The sequence below is a fragment of the Mastigoproctus giganteus genome, chromosome 5 (assembly GCF_048544385.1).
Source record: "Mastigoproctus giganteus isolate SK-2022 chromosome 5, ASM4854438v1, whole genome shotgun sequence".
NCBI classification, from domain to species: Eukaryota; Metazoa; Arthropoda; class Arachnida; order Uropygi; family Thelyphonidae; genus Mastigoproctus; species Mastigoproctus giganteus.
In genome coordinates this window covers 76,322,352-76,338,972 of record NC_143579.1, presented here as the reverse complement: position 1 = coordinate 76,338,972, position 16,621 = coordinate 76,322,352, and the positions used below count along the sequence as shown (strand labels likewise).

Sequence of the window (16,621 nt, the reverse complement as noted above, 5' to 3'; positions counted from 1 at the left end):
CAACAGGCTTGTACTCACCGATAGATTTCTGCCCAAGCAGATGCTCGCTGCCCTCAACCGTGTGGACGCCGACATCGACACCATAATAAGTAAAAAGAAGGACAGACACAACTTTATCAAAGCTCTTGAAACCTGAATCACTGCCAAGTTGTATTTGTTTTTCTTTATTTGTGTTCAGCTCCTTGTTTCTATGATGTATTTGTATTTCTTTTTGCATTTGTAATCTGTATTTTGTAGCCTTTTGTATGCGTTCGCTATATTTTGTAGCCATTTGAATTTGTACTTATGTTATCTATATGTGAACCCCTGGCACTCGTCGCCGTGATGGGATATTGTGCTGTAATTCTACTTCACAATAAAGATTTATTTATTTATATATTTATTTACAGTTGTTGAATAGATGTGTGGAAATTTGCCTTTAGCAAGCGGTTGGTTGATTCCTGGAACAAACTTCCATCGGCCGTTGTTGGAGGTTGATTGCTTAAATTATAATAATATTTTCCTAGCCAACTGAAGCCAAGCACTTTAGACCTATCTCTTGTTCCTTGTGTTTATTGAAGTTGCAGTGTTAAAACAGTACTGAAATAAAACAGTACTGAAAACACTTACCATGCACATTCTCCCTCACAGGCCTCAGCAAATTCTTTATGCTTTGTAAAACAGATCAACATTTAGTAACCTGATTATGACTACCAATGCTGTCCTTGGATTGTTTGAGGAGAAAGAAGAAATGGCAATCACATATCTTGATCCAAAAGATGCATTCAACAGTGTCCACATCTCAGCCTTGCTTAAACTCTTTCAAAATTACTATCACATCTCAGGCCAAGTACTGAAGTTTCTGACATCTATTCATCAGAATAGAACCATCCAAATGTCCATAGGAAAGCAAAAGTGTACTAGACAAATACAAGCAGGCATGCCACAAGGAGGAGTCCTGTCTGGAATTTTTTTCACAGCTATCATCTACCTGCTAACACACAATAGAACAGATTTGATATATGCGGATGATTTAAAGATCTTAACAAAAATAAATTCGATTGATGAAGCAAACGACACCACAGTAACCATCAACAAGACCTTATCAGAAGTACCTCCCAAAATTTGACCTGCACGTTATCCCTGAGAAATCTCCCATCATGGTATTCTCACTTAAACCCACACCAATCATAATTCAGCCTGTGATTGACGGAGTCCTGATCCCCTGTGTCGAAAAGCAGAGAGGTCTCTGTGTGATCTTCGACAGAAAATTAAGATTCCATCATCATATAGAACAGCAGTTCCCAACTGGTTGTTTACGAACCCCTGGGGGTTCGCAAAGTGTTCCAGGGGGTTCACACTAAAAAATCTGTAATGGCATCTGATTAGATTTACGTAGGTATATTATTGTAAATCAAAAAATAACTAATAATAACCAGTAAACTAAAATAAAATTAAATAAAAAAAGTAAAGAATTACCAAAAATAGAAACCACATCTCCCACAGTTCCATATAATTACTTGAGTATCTTACAGTGTTAAATGTTTTCAATACTAAATTTTTTTTTCATTCTCAACAATCATTGTTATGTATAGGTACTTTTTTTTTTTAGAACCTGTAGTACTTAGTACCGTGCATAGGTTGAAAAGATGAAAGAAGATACTTGTTGACTCGAACTTTTGTATATTATAATTTTCAGGAATACATATGAAGGAAGGTTGTTCAAGAAAACAGAAGTTGAATAAATAAATGAGGAAGAAGAAAAGTTGGTTCGGTGGGATTGAAATTGGACAGTAAAAGGATGTTGTCTGGTTGCAGCATGTGTTTGGACTGCTTTGAAAGAGAGAGCGGGAATTATAGAAGCCAATTCAGAAGAACAATGCCCATGGAAGTATCTATAGAAAAGGCATGCAACAGAAACAGAAAGTCTATGAGACAGAGAGTGGAGAGATTCTGTTTCAGATGAAACATTAATTAACCTAACTGCCCTCTTTTGAATGGAATCTAGAATCCTGAGAGAGGTTTTTGGGGCACCACCTCAGATGCGAGAACAATATTCCATGGCATGCCGGATTTGTGATTTGTAGAGAGACAATGACTGTTTGGAAGAAAAGTAACGCCTAGAGTGAAAGAGAGAACCCAGTTTTTTAGATGCAGAGGAAGCAATATTTGTAATGTGCTTTATACCAAGAGAGATTATAAGACAGGGTAATCCTGAAGATCTTGCCTAGAAATCTGAGCGTAGTTGAAAATAAGCATAGGAGTAGAAGAATCCTTTTTGCGAGATATAAGACAGGACTGAGTTTTAGAAGGATTGAAATTAAGTTATGTTTGCCCCACTGGAGATCAGCATTTAAGGATTTGGTAGTGGATACTCGAGAAGGTGAAGCTGTTTGAGCAGCGCAAGGTTTCTCAAACTGGAAAGGGAATGTAATGTGCTATCATCAGCAAAGTTTTTGGATACAATTTCCAGTCACTGGAAGAGGGTGATTAATATACAAGAGGAAAAGAGTGGGAGAAAGAACTGAACCTTGGGGAACACTAGCATTAATGCAGAAGCTAGAAGACAGAGAGCTGTTTACCGTCACCCGCAGTAAGCGGTCAGAGAGAAAACTGGATACCCAATTACAAAAATTGTTGGCAAATCATAGGATGGAAGCTTATTTAGAAGACTTTTATGCCAAACACGATTGAAAGTCTTTGATATGTTAAGAGTTTCACCAAACTTTTCCATTGAATTTGTCCATAGATGGGTAACATAAGCCAGAATATCACCAGTGGAACAACATTGACAGAATCTATACTGGCGATCGTTGGTCAGATGAAAGATTTCCAGATAGTTTAAGATTTGGCTGTTAATTGATTTTAATATTAATTTAGAAAGAGTAATGGTAATTGCTCGATTATTCGATGGGAGGGATTAAATGGGGCGATTATTCGATGGGAGGGATTTGTCACCCTTTTTAGGAACTGGCTGGATATGATCAAATTTCCAAGCAGAAGGGAAAACACCTTTGAAATAAAAAGTTAAAAAAGCCGATACAACACAGGAATAAGTTCAGGGGCACAGGTTTTGAGAACAAGTGTAGAAATATCATCGAGACCTGGAGCTTTCTTAGCATCTAGATTCATCAAAATCCTTCTGACATCTATTTGACGGAAGACCACAGGAGGCACTGAATGGAGTGTTACCAGAAACAGTTTGAGGTGAGTTTTTTTACCAAGATAATCAATACATGAGTTGGAAACAAAATAGGATGCTAGCAGGTCAGTTTTATCTTTGGCTGATGTGGCAACAGAACCGTATGGTTTGACAGAGATGGGCAAAAATTGCGACGAATAGCTTTGGCAAAAGATAAGAAGCAAGTTCTACTCTTAGCTTGTTTGAAATGTAGTTTGAACTGATTAATATAACTGCTTTACAAAGTATAAAAAATATATTTTAATTAAATTAAATTAATTAAAATATAATTTTATATTTTTAATATAATAATTTTAAATTTAATTTAAGGCCAATTTAATTTAATTTAATGTCATGGTTTATTTCTCATCTATTTGTCATACATGTTTTTATATTACCCCATAACCTTGTCAAGCCCCTGGCCGTGGCGGGCATGTATTGTATCTTTATTGTAGAATAAAGATTTCTTCTTAATACTTAATAATAATTTTTATTATTATGCAATGTTGCTTATAAAAATGTAGTACTGGAAATACTGTATAATAAAAATTCAGTAATATTATACGAAAACCACCAGGGCTCACATCTGGTGTGTGTGGGCTTGGCACACCGAGGGTCCTGAGCTGGATATCATCGTTCTTCTCTTGGTGATTCCTTTCCTACTTCTCTCTCTCTCGGGATTTTTTTTTTTTTTGGCTGGTGCAGCATAAGCCTCAGGCTTCCTTGCACCATATGGCTAATAATAATATTAATAATAATTTCAGAGAATATAGGCCTAGTGGTTCGCATTAAAAATAGTGTTGAAAGGTGTTTGTGATAAAAAATATAACGTTGAAAGGGGTTCATGCGTCAAGATAGGTTGGGAACCGCTGATATAGAACTCTTCTAAATTCAGTAGGAAATGGCGAGTTGCCATGCAGTACTTGCTACACATTCAGAACACAAACCTGATAAAAATATTTATATTAGGATGATGATTTTCAGAGGTGTGCTGTATGGAGTAGATTTGTTTGGCTCGGCTGCATACACCACAATTAAACCATTAAAAGCCGCTGAATTCCGGCTCCTGAGGTGGGCAACTTGGATGTGTCATCTCCCATGGTAGCAGACAACACTGATGGCCAAAGCACCCAACATTTGGGGACACCATGTGCTAGCAGATCCCTCAAACAGCTCTCCACTCCACTCCCAAGCTTCTTGCTCTTCCTTCAAGGCTACATTTTAAAGATCGGTACCTCTCTTATCATAAGCTCCATCTAGTTCAATCCCTGGATTCTGACTTATTTAAAATCATAGACAGCTCATCCTAGTTTTGCACATGATCTCCACAACTACCAACTGATTTCAGATCCTTACAGCTGGGCAAGAATCTCACAGAAAACCGGACTCAAGGAAACTATCTTTTGTTATCGCAATTTGTATTATTTTAGTTTATCTGTTTTATTTTAGTTTGTATAATTTAATCTTTATACTTCTGGCGAGTTGATCTCTGCCGCTTGTTAACCCCTGGCATGGTGCCGTGAACAGTATTGTAGAGTCGTGGTACCTGCATGTACCGGTGAACTTCACAATAAAGATCTTATTTATAAATTCAAGTAAGAACTGAACAAACTTTTGGAGGGAATGGATGAATGAAATTGAAAGTTTTTTTTTTTTTTTTGCTGATGCCGTATAAACTTGCTTTCTTGCACCATATGCCCTCTGCTAATGCTAGCCATGTGAAAATGTTTTAAGGAAAAGGCTGTATGTTTTATGTTTAAGCCTAAAATCTGTAACTTGGACTGTGTGCTTTTATTGTAATTGTAAAACCAGATGCAGTATGATTCTGACACTTGCTTCGGTCTGGCTGTGTCTGTGTGATTTCATGCAAGTGTGAATAGGTTAATTGAAGTAGCTACAGCTCTATATGTTTTATTTAGGTCTGTTTCCAAAGAAAGAGAGAAATATTTATGTTTCCATAAATATTCTTGTTTCAATTTAGAAAACAACTGCATTGTAATGATTAATATCAGGGATTGGCAGCTTTTCAGGGATAGTACACTGAGTTCACTAGCATATGTGGAGGATTTGCATGCCAGTTTTATTTAGGTTCTTGGGTGCCAGTTCAAGATTAATTTTTGGAATGAGAAGATGTTGTGTAAGGAAATTACTTACTATTATTTTACAAAAAATGGGTACATAATGCTAGGTCAATGAGGATTTCTGAAAGGCACATGGGGGGGGGGGAGTTCACTTTGGAATTATAGAACCTGGTTATATCTGTCTATATGTATTTCTGCTGAATATGTGGCAGTGCATTGAGATGAATAAATGAAATAATTCATTCTAAGTTTTACTGTTAAATTCTTTTAACAGAATTTAACAGTAAAACTGTAGCGCATGTAGTATGCAATATGCAAAACTTCTGCATTACATATTAATTATATGTAATCATCTTTATTGCCATCAATGGTATTGAGTATGCAACACACCTTATGGAATATTTGAAGTTTGGAGATACTCTGTCCCACACATTAGGTCATTGACTAAGTAATATGGCTCAAATGGTTTTTTGAGAATGTCATAAGTTATTTTTATATTTCAATAGTTATCTAACTTCACAATGTATCATATGTTAGACGTTTTGCCTGTTATAAAAACAATTTCGAGTATTCTGTGAATTTATGATCACTCTTAGTGTTCTAGTTTTTAAAATATGAAACAAAATCTTGGTCTTGTGTTTAAATTATTGATGAAAATGACTATAATTAAAGATTGCTCTTTATTTTCATGATATTTAGGTTCATTTTATTTTATTTTATTCAAGGCCCAGCCCCTATAGATTGATTGTTTAATGTGGTATAAGAGATGAATGTGGTCCCTAATGTAAATTACCAGCAGACAGAGGAGTTGGGAACCAAGTCATTGGCCCTACTGTAAGTATTATAGTGTGTGTGTGTGTGTGTGTGTGTGTGTGTGTAAATTTATAACTGTTAGTATTTGGGAGGGAGGAAATGTATATGGTATATTCTCTATAGGTACTATCTATAGATTCCCAATACTGCAAAGTAATCTCGGTTGGAGTCCCGCAAGGGGCAGTACTATCTGGCCTCCTCTTCACCACACTCATTGCTCCACAGATAATCTGAGCCGAATACCCTAATATATGCCGACGACCTAAAGATACGCATGCTAATTAAGGCAAACCAAGACCCTCACCAAATCTCAGTGGATGTTAATCCAGAGAAATCAGAAATCATGGTTTTCTCGCTAAAACAGAACTCAACAAAAATCTATCCAGCCCTCAGTGGAGCTTCCATTCCGCTTCAAAATCACATTGACCTAGGGATCACATTCGACCCAAAACTTCTGTTTTGTCAACATTTAGACCTGCTTCTCACAAAAGCCGCTAGACTAAGATTGGTTATGCAAGCAGCATCTTCAAGATGTAACAGACAAATCCACCATTGTCAGATATATTTCAGCAATTGTTTATCCTTCACTTCTCTATGCTGCAGAGATTTGGGCATCAGCATCTCTTTCTGTCACCAAACCAGTGTTCTCCTCTAAGTATTGGCTCCTCAAATGGTCTTATTGCCACAAACTAAGCCTACGTCCTCAGCTCCGAACCACCACTATGGCGAATACACTCGACATCTCAAGGCTTTATTGATGAAAGAAGAATTGTTATTACAGTCAAACTCATGACTGGTCTCATCTCCTCTCCCTCCTTCCAGGATAATTGTGCATGGAGGATCCTAGTGGTGCATCCACGCTTCTTGATTAGACTGGGGTTCGAGCCCATCACCACCAAATACGGAGGATGCGGAAAGGTCAGGGAATGACCACCGCACATCCCGGAGCAATATGGCCTTAGTTGCTAATGCCCCAAAAAAAACCAAACCAACCAATCCTAGTGGTGCATCTGTGAGCAAATCCACAGCTATTCCCTCTTGAAAAACGCCTTCACCTGTTGAAACGGTTCTTTCCTCAGTAGATGTTATCTCACGTCCAAGATCTAGATGTCGACTTCAACAAGTTTAGTCAGGATCGACAGTATAGAAAAAGAATATTCTGCAGTGGGTGACCAAAGCCACCACTGTTATAACCTGAGTCCCGATCAATGTATTCTCTTACTCAATTCAATGTACAGTGTATAATTATGCTATATGATGTACAGTATATTCTTGTTATGTATTTTGTGAGTAATGTTCTGTACACTTACTTAATGTTTAGTACACCCAATTCATTTCTCTATTTTTCTAATACTTTATTTAACTTAGTAGTTATTATTATTGTATTCTCTTATTTATTTTTTGGTTTATTCAGGCAACTTTGTCTTTACATTACATTTTAACTCCTGGCCACTGTGCCATGGCATATGCAGAAGTAGCACCTTTGAGGTGAAAGAAATCATACAGCGAATAAATTGAGCAACTGAGATGAGCAGTAGTTGAATGAACTGATAACTGAGATTCTGTCAGAAAAAGTACATGAGGTTTGGCAGCCTGCAAGTGGAAATGGACATCATTGAGAGTGGAAATGGACATCATAATTTTTCCCATCAGTATCCCGAAACAATATATTAATTAAGTCTGCGTCATCATTATTGGATCTATAATTGACCATTCCAGAAATTTCTGAGAAGACATTGCTTTCATTTGGTTCAGCTGAGACCATTTTATCACAAAAACTGCAATTTTACAAGTTGCAGTGCTTGGAAACTAGGCCCTTGCAAGGAGACCTGATTGAGGTGTTAAATAGGTTCGATAAGCTAAATTCTGATGGCATTCTTACTCTTTCTCAGGCAGCACACGAGGGAACATGAACAGTTGGACAGATAACTTGAGTAGTCGAGACCCGCTAATTTTTGTAAAATCGGACAAATGCTAATAATTTGTTATAATTTTTCCTTGTAGAGGATCTGTGAATTCACAAAGTTTATTTTAAATCCATAATGAGATCACAGATCCTCTATAAGGAAAAATTACAATAAATTATTAGCATTTGTCCGATTTTACGAAAATTAGCTGGTCTCGACTACTCATTATCTGTCCAACTGTCTAATAACAGTATAGAAAAAGAATAACAGGATCTAATAACAGGATCTAATAACAGGATCAACAGTATAGAAAAAGAATATTCTGCAGTGGGTGACCAAAGCCACCACCACTGTTATAACCCGAGTCCCGATCAATGTATTCTCTTACTCAATTCAATGTACAGTGTATAATTATGCTATCTGATTAATGATTAATCTATCAAAAATATGTGACCTCCACATATTTTTTTACTCTGTCATGTATCCAAAGGGAACATGAATTGAAAAAAAAGGATGACTGTATAACAGATGCACAAAAATTTGTTTTCAGCCAAAGAGTAATTGATTGTTGTAACAAAAACTACCTTCTAGTGTGATGCAGATGGGTTTCAATAAATTTCAGGGAGAATTAGACTAATTAATAAAGGCAATGGACAGAAAAGCTGGGTAGTATTTTTTTTTATTTTTATTATTATTATTATTATTATTATATGTGGCTGATGCTGTATAAGCTTGCTTCCTTACATTCTTTGCTAGTACTAATACTAACTTGTAAATTGTTTCCTTGCATTTTATGCCACTTATAGTGTACAAACTGTACAAAGTTAGTATACTACTTATACTAACTTTGTACAGTTTCACTTTGTTTTTTTTTGAACTTCCACTTTTTAAAAAAAGTCAAATTTTACAGTCTTATCACCATAGAGGATAGCTAAAGTAATTTTTGCTAAGATTTATTTGTAAAAGATCCTGTGATAAATCAACTGAAACAGAAAAATTTTATAAAACCAGTTCAGAGATACTCCAGATGATGTTCTATGATGAGTTATATGTAAAGCCCCACCTCATTACCTTCCTACTTTTTACTTCATTGAGTGTGATTAATGTCCCAGTGTTTGGCATCTCAAAAACCATATTAATGATCTTCTGGAAAGATCAAATTGATTATTGATCACCTTACCTTAAAACAATAAGTATCTGTTGACCGAACTTGAAATTTTCCTAATTCATTTTTATGAACAATTTAAATCATTTCTGTACCATTCTTTCATAGCAATACAACAACCAGCTTTTCAAAACAAACTTTAAATAGGGACTGTGAGAAGTGAGTTATTTGTTTGTTGTGTTTCAGAAAACTCTTAATTCATATTTACAGCTACAGTGAAGCTATACGATTCTACTAGAAGATTTTTTGCCCATTTTAGGGTTTTTTTTTTTTTTTTTTTACTGAAGTGCCTGAAATCAAGAAATGTGTAAATACTGATAAATGTTTCTGAATACTAAATACTGTATTTTTTAATAATTACCAGACTGCATTGGTAGCATAGTACTTACAATGTCATGAATACCAGATATGAATAAATGGTATTGAATTGTGTTTCATCATTTCGTAGGTCATTAATTATATAATAATAATACTCAAAAATAGCATTTCAGTAATAATATCTGCATCACCTTGATAAAGAATTGGAGCTTAAGGTCAAGTTCAGTCAAGCTTGTGCAATTCAAAATATTATACACCATTTACACTGATAAAACTGAAATTAAGTTATATTCCATTTCTCTAGTGAGTTAAATTGAATATCTTGTCTTAAACCATGAAGAAAGTTGTTCTTGTATGAATTAATTTGATATATTATTTGCCCTTGTGATTGTAAATTTTATTGTGTTATGTGAACTGATGATCCAAGCCACCAAGCACTTAACCTCTATTTATTTACACTCACACTGTCGATTTCTGTCATTCACATGTTTTAACAAGCTAGACCTCCTCACTTTATGTACATAAGTAAGAAGTGTTAACTCTAGTTAAAGCATAGGCAACAATCAAATGCACATATGCACTGTCAAAAAAAAGAAAAAGAAATGAATGTCGAATTATTCAAGCAAAATTGTACAGTTGCTGGTAGTTTTAAATTATTGTGTATAAATGAGACTAAATTAAATTTTAATTAGAGAAATTGATGTCTTGTAGAATATCCAAACAGAAATCGACTTGTAGAAAAATGTTAGGTTAGTTAATATATAACAGCATACTATACTGGTAAAGGATTCTACATCTGTATTGTAATATAAAATGAGTATTATAATTAAAATCTGTATTATAATATTAAATTTAATTTCTGGTGTAATGTGGGCTTTATAAAACCCTTGTCTAGTAGAGTATCAAAACTATTTTTCTTTTGCTTACAATGCATGTTCTCCAGTTTTTTGAAAGTCAAGTTGGCAGTTATGAGTGAGATTTGTCACTCTCTGTCACTGTCTGCCACTGTTCTAGAGTACACAATGTTAGAATGACACCACCACCACTGTAGGATTGAGGTCAGGGCCCTGGTCTGTCTAGTTCAACTTTTTGATGCTCACGTCCTTGCTGATGCTCATGACGCTCTGTCACAAACTGAGCAGTATGATATGGAGCAGTGTTCCTGTTACAAGTGTGAGTCATCCCTGACATTAGCATAGGCATATGGTACAAGAAAGCAAACTTATGCAGCATCAGCCAAAAAAAAAAACCCCTCCCATTTCATCCCTCTATTCGTTCCAAATGCCTGTCCAGCTCAGCCTTAAATTTATTTAGGCTATCCACTTCCACAGCAAAAGATGGAAGTCTGTTCCACCAATCAGCTACCCGCTGGCTGAAGGCAACCTTCCACATATCCATTCTACATGCTCCCACAATGTAGGTAATGCATTATTGTCCTGAATATCTACATTTTTTTGCATTCTGTGTGCATGGTATTAGGCTTTTGCAAAGCTCCCTACTATTGAACTCAAGCTGTGCAGCTCTCTCAAGATAGTTAATGTATTAATGATGTGTGGGGCATGAACTCCTCTCTTTATCATTCGTCAAACATGGTCTTTGAGTTTCTTACACTGTGCAGACCTTTTTTAATGAAAGCATTATCCTATGGTCTGGACAGCTTCAGGGACCATTTACTTTACACATTGTAAGTTCTGATCCACAATCCATATTAATTTGTAATATACTAATGCTGCATGGGCAGAAGAGACTCATGAGATTTATATTGGTCGGTTCGAGCTGATATGACTCCATGAGGATATGTACATGTATGCACTACCATACTATTAATATTTTGATGCTTGTACAAGTAACTTTTATTTACAGAAAAACTAATAAATGTTTGCCTGCCTCCTGAAATGTTTGCTGAAACCCTTATCTTTACAACAGCCTCTAGTCTCAGTGAAATACACTTCACCAGTTTTTTTGTAAACGGCCTCTGATATTTTCTGCCTTCAAAGTGTCAACCAGTTCAGCTCTGTTTTTTTTTTTTTTTTTTTTTTTTTGGACTGTTTCTCTTCACGTGTATCCAATCCAATTCATTGCAGAGGTTCTCTGTAGGGTTAAGGTCAGGTCTCTGGTGTGGCCAGTCCAACTTTTTGATGCTCATGTCCTCAAACCAGCCTGTCACAAACTGAGCAGACGTGGAGTGTTGTTCTTCTGATACAGGTGTGGGTCTTCCCTGACATGCTGCCAAAATGTAAGTAACACATCATTGTCCTGAGTATCTAGATAGGCCCAACATTTATTGTTTTGTTCGAAAGCTACTATTGTCTGAGGCCAAACCTCATGAAAATCAGTCCAGACCATCATGCTGTTTCTACCAAACTTCATTTGTCAGGACAATACCGGCAGGTAATTTTATACAGGCATCCTCGACACCCAGGCACGACTCTCAGACATGGCAGACCATGTATCCTGACTCATTGCTCCAAAGCACAGTTTTCTATTGGTCTAGAGCAGTTGTTTTTGACCTTTTTTTTAATAATGCCACCCTTAAGTAATTTATTTTATTTTGTGGTACCCCTGCACAATTTTCTGCCCCTTAGATCCGATTCTCTCTCTCTTTCTGTATATACCATATTTGATGGCCAGGATACTAGCAGAAGGACAAGGAATTCCGAATTTTTCTGGAACAGAAGGTTGATGTTACCTGATTCATGCAAAGGCATGGTTTTTCAATGCATACAAAAACATCAATTGCACAAAAATTACCAGCAAATTATGAAGAAAAAATACTGGAATTACATAAATTTGTAAATAAAGGCACAAAAACGAACTTCTTTTGAACTTGGCCAAAAAGGAAATATGCACGAGGTCCCACTAAATTTTGATGCGCCATCTAACGAAACTGAAAATATCGAAGGGTCTAAAACAGTGTCAATAAAAACCAACGGGCATGAGAAAACACATTACACAGTAGTTTTGGCCTGCTGTGCTGGTGGCATAAAACTACCACCATTTTTAATATTCAAAAGAAAAACTCCACTTAAGGAAAAAATTCTAGGTCTATTTGTTCATGTTCTTCCAAAAGGATGGAAGGATGAATCTGTAATGAATTTATGGCTCCAAAAACTATGGGCAAGGCTTCCTGGTGGTGGTCTCTTAAGGAAACCATCTCTTCTCATTTGGGACCAGTTCAGAGCCCATAGAACTGAAGTCATTAAAAAGAGGGTAATGGAATTGAATGCACAGGTAGTTGTCATTCCTGGTGGACTGACCAGCCAATTGCAGCCTTTGGATGTGTCCATAAACAAGCCATTTAAGCAAAATATGAGAGAACATTGGAACAAATGGATGGGAGAACCGGATCATGACTTCACACCCACTGGAAGAATGAAGAGGCCCACCATTGCACAGGTGTGTGAATGGGATAAGGAATCTTGTAGAAATATAGGTGGTAAAATAATTATAGTCTTTCAAGAAGACTGGAATTAGTAATGCCCTTGATGGCACTGAAGACACTGCATTATTTGAAAACAGTGATACCAACATCAGCAAGGAAGAGTTTTTAGCATTTCAAGGCGATGATTTTTTTTTTTTGGTTTTCAAAATGACTGAACTTTCCCTTTGCAGAACACTAATGTTTTTTACCGTTCCCTCTCTGTCTTTTTTTTTTTTCATTTTCAATTCCAGTGGTAGTTTGCTTCATATAAAATATTTTCTAATGTAGCTAAGATTCTTTTATTTCTCTTTTAAATTTCTGTATTGGTAAATTAATAATAATAATTAAATAAAGTATTATTATACAGTATTAGTATTTTTCTTTCTGTTCTGATCACATGTTTAGGATGAGCTTTTTTCTACTATACACATTAGAATAAATATTAACTACCTAAATACACCAAAACTTTTTTCCCTTAATTTTTCTTTCTAAAATGGGAGTGCGTCCTATGTGCCCATGCATCTTATATGCTGTCAAATATGGTATATATCTAATATTTTAAAAAAATGTTATATGATAGTTATAACCCAAATTACTTCGCACCCCTGGAATGTTGTTTCAGCACACCTGTTGAAAACCACTGGTCTAGAGTCTAAGAATAGCAGGCCTTACACCAAGCTAGACAGGGTTATTATTGGCTTGTAGATAGCTGCACAACCATATCATTGCAGCATTTGTGCACTGAACTGGTGCTGATATGTTTCATAATCAATTTACTGGCACCTTCGCAGCCGGGTGGGCAGGAGCAGCAGTGTGTAGCACACTCTTCTTGATTAGACTGGAGTTCGAGCTCATGACCACCAAATACGGAGGATGCGGAAAGGTCAGGGAATGACCACCGCATATCCCTGGAGCTATATGGCTTTAGTTGCTAATACTCCTAAAAACCAAACAACAACAATAATCAATTTACTGTGTGACAGTGACCTGTATTTTGAGTGGACAATCTTTGTATGGACCTCATGTCACATTGTCAGCTTCTGTGGTTTTCTGGGTTGTTTCATTATGGCTTCAGCACTAGTCTGCTTCCATTTGCAGATCACATTGTAAATCCTCAACCTAGGGATCTTCATTGCCATTAAAATATCATGTACAGAGTAATTGCTTTTGTGGCACCCTATTATCATTCCTCACTGGAGACCTGTTAACTTGGTTGATCTTTGTTCATTATAGCCTTAGTTGCAAATGCACCAATTAAATCCGAGCCAAACGCATCTAGCATTCACAGTTGTACTACTGTCTACTCGAAGGTTCTACAAGTATGTTTATAGTTGCAAAAAAATTTAAATATTTTTGTCTAACCTATGGTGCTTGGGTAGAACGTGACTAACTATCAGTGGAGGGGTGGCTGGATATTATTGTTAGGACAGTCTATATACATATATATAGTGTGTATGTATATATTTTATATGTAGTGTTTTTTAACCTGGTAGTGGTTGATGTGGGCTACTCTGAAAATATCAGTTGCATTTAATTCATTATTCACCACAAGAAATTATATTTATATCTCACTCTTATGTGGTACAACTTAACATTTACATCACAGTTTACTTTATTGTTCATGCAGCATGACTACTGTAATGTTACGGTGCCTCCGTAGCCAGGTGGGAAGGAGCAGCAGTGCATAGCACACGCTTCTTGATTAGACCAGGGTTCGAGCCCGTCACCATCAAATACGGAGGATGCAAAAAGGTCAGGGAATGACCACCGCATATCACGGAGCAATATGGCCTTAGTTGCTAATGCTCCTAAAAACCAAATAACAACAACAACTGTAATGTTACTGACAGTGTATTCATTTAATGTAAAATGAAGCTAGATGACTTGACAGACCCAAATAGGATTTTATTAATTGAGTAAGCAGTTTTTCTTGAGTAGTTTTGGAAGTGAACATCATTGTTTACAAGTGAACATCATTGTTTACTTTAAATTATATGGCGGAAGGACCTATCAAGTTCTGCATTTTCAGAATTTTGTGTTTAGTGTGCAGATTTTAAAATTTCAACTTTTTACAGTTTCATCTACTTCAAAAAAGAATTCACTAATAATGTCTAATATATATGTATAGAACACAGGGTGTTTCTAAATTATACTAACAAAATTATAGGGATAGTTCCTGTACTAAAACTAGTAAAAAGTTTAGCATTAGTAGAGGCATTTGATGCAAGAAAGCAAGTTTATGTACATCAGCCAAGCAAAAAAAAAAAAAAAAAACCTCCTCATTTCACCCATCCATTCACTCCAAATGCTTGTTTAGTTCTGCCTTGAACTTATTTAAATTTTCTACCACCACTACGACAGATGATATTTGTTCCAACTAACAACCACCCACTGGCTAAAGGCAAATTTAGCCAGTGGGTCCTCATTTCACCCATCCATTCACTCCAAATGCTTGTTTAGTTCTGCCTTGAACTTATTTAAATTTTCTACCACCACTACGACAGATGGCGTTTGTTCCAACTAACAACCACCCACTGGCTAAAGGCAAATTTCTGCACATCTATTCTACAGTTGTCTTAGCATTAGCATTATGCATTAGTATAGACATATGATGCAAGAAAGCAAGCTTATGCAGCATCAGCCAAAAAAAAAAAAAAAAAAAAACCCCTTCCATTTCACCCCTCCGTTCGTTCGAAATACCTGTCCAGCTGAGCCTTAAATTTATTTAGGCTATCAACTTCCACAACAAGGGATGGAAGTCTGTTCCACCAACCAACTACCCGCTGGCTAAAGGCAAATTTCCACACATCTGTCCTACATCTGTCTTTCCTCAATCTGAATTTATACCCTCTCAGGTGATTATTCTGAGCAAGAGGAAGAATCCCATCGGCATTGAGCATGCTCAAACCATTCAAGGCTTTATACACCTCTATCAGATCATCTCGCCGGTGCCTACCCTCCAGACACTGTAATTTGCAAAACTTAAGCCTTTCTTCGTAAGAGCAACCTTTTGTTCCATTTACTAATCTTGTTGGCCTTCTTGAAATGAGGCCTCCAGACCTGTATAAAATACTCAAGGTGTTGCCTGACCATTGCCTTATACAAGGGAATAATCACCTCCTTATCCCTGCTAGAAAAATTCCTGTATATCATTGACAAGACACCATGAGCTACTCTTGCCACCCGTCTGCACTGCTCAGAGAACTTCGCATCTGCCTGCACAATTACCCCCAGGTCCTTTTCATTCTCTACCACCGTCAGTGTAGTACCATAGAGTTGATACATTGCTCTGGGGTTGCTGTTTCTCATATGTAGTACTTTACATTTGTCAATGTTAAACTTCATTTGCCACTGCTCATCCCATCTGCTCAACCTTTCCAGATCCTGTTGCAGCAGCGTAGCGTCAGTAGTGTCCTTAACAACTCTGCCAACCTTTGTATCATCTGCAAACTTGGACATTAAGCTTGATATACCGTCATGAATATCATTTATAAATACAGTAAACAATAATGGACCCAACACTGAACCCTGTGGGACTCCACTAATAACATTAGTCCACAAAGAGCAGTGTCCATTGATTACCACTCTCTGTCTTCTCCCCCTCAACCATCCCTTTATCCATAGCAGCAATTTGCCTCCAATGCCACACTGTTCCAATTTGTGCAGCATTCTTCCCTGTGCAACAGTATCAAAAGCCTTTCTAAGATCCAAATATATAATATCAAAGTTATTCCCTGCATCCAGTTCTTTTGTGAC

The 16,621-nt window shown here is 36.5% G+C and overlaps 1 protein-coding gene across 1 annotated transcript in view; it reads left to right on the top strand.

The window, feature by feature from the left end:
- LOC150085504 (uncharacterized) overlaps nt 1-16,621 on the top strand; it is a 934,283-nt gene that overhangs the window by 447,871 nt on the left and 469,791 nt on the right. Inside the window, exon 5 of the mRNA XM_090374582.1 lies at nt 5,967-6,075. Within this exon, the coding sequence (XP_090230708.1) occupies nt 6,008-6,075 (68 nt within the window). The 5' untranslated portion in view covers nt 5,967-6,007. The remainder of the gene's footprint in view (nt 1-5,966; nt 6,076-16,621) is intronic.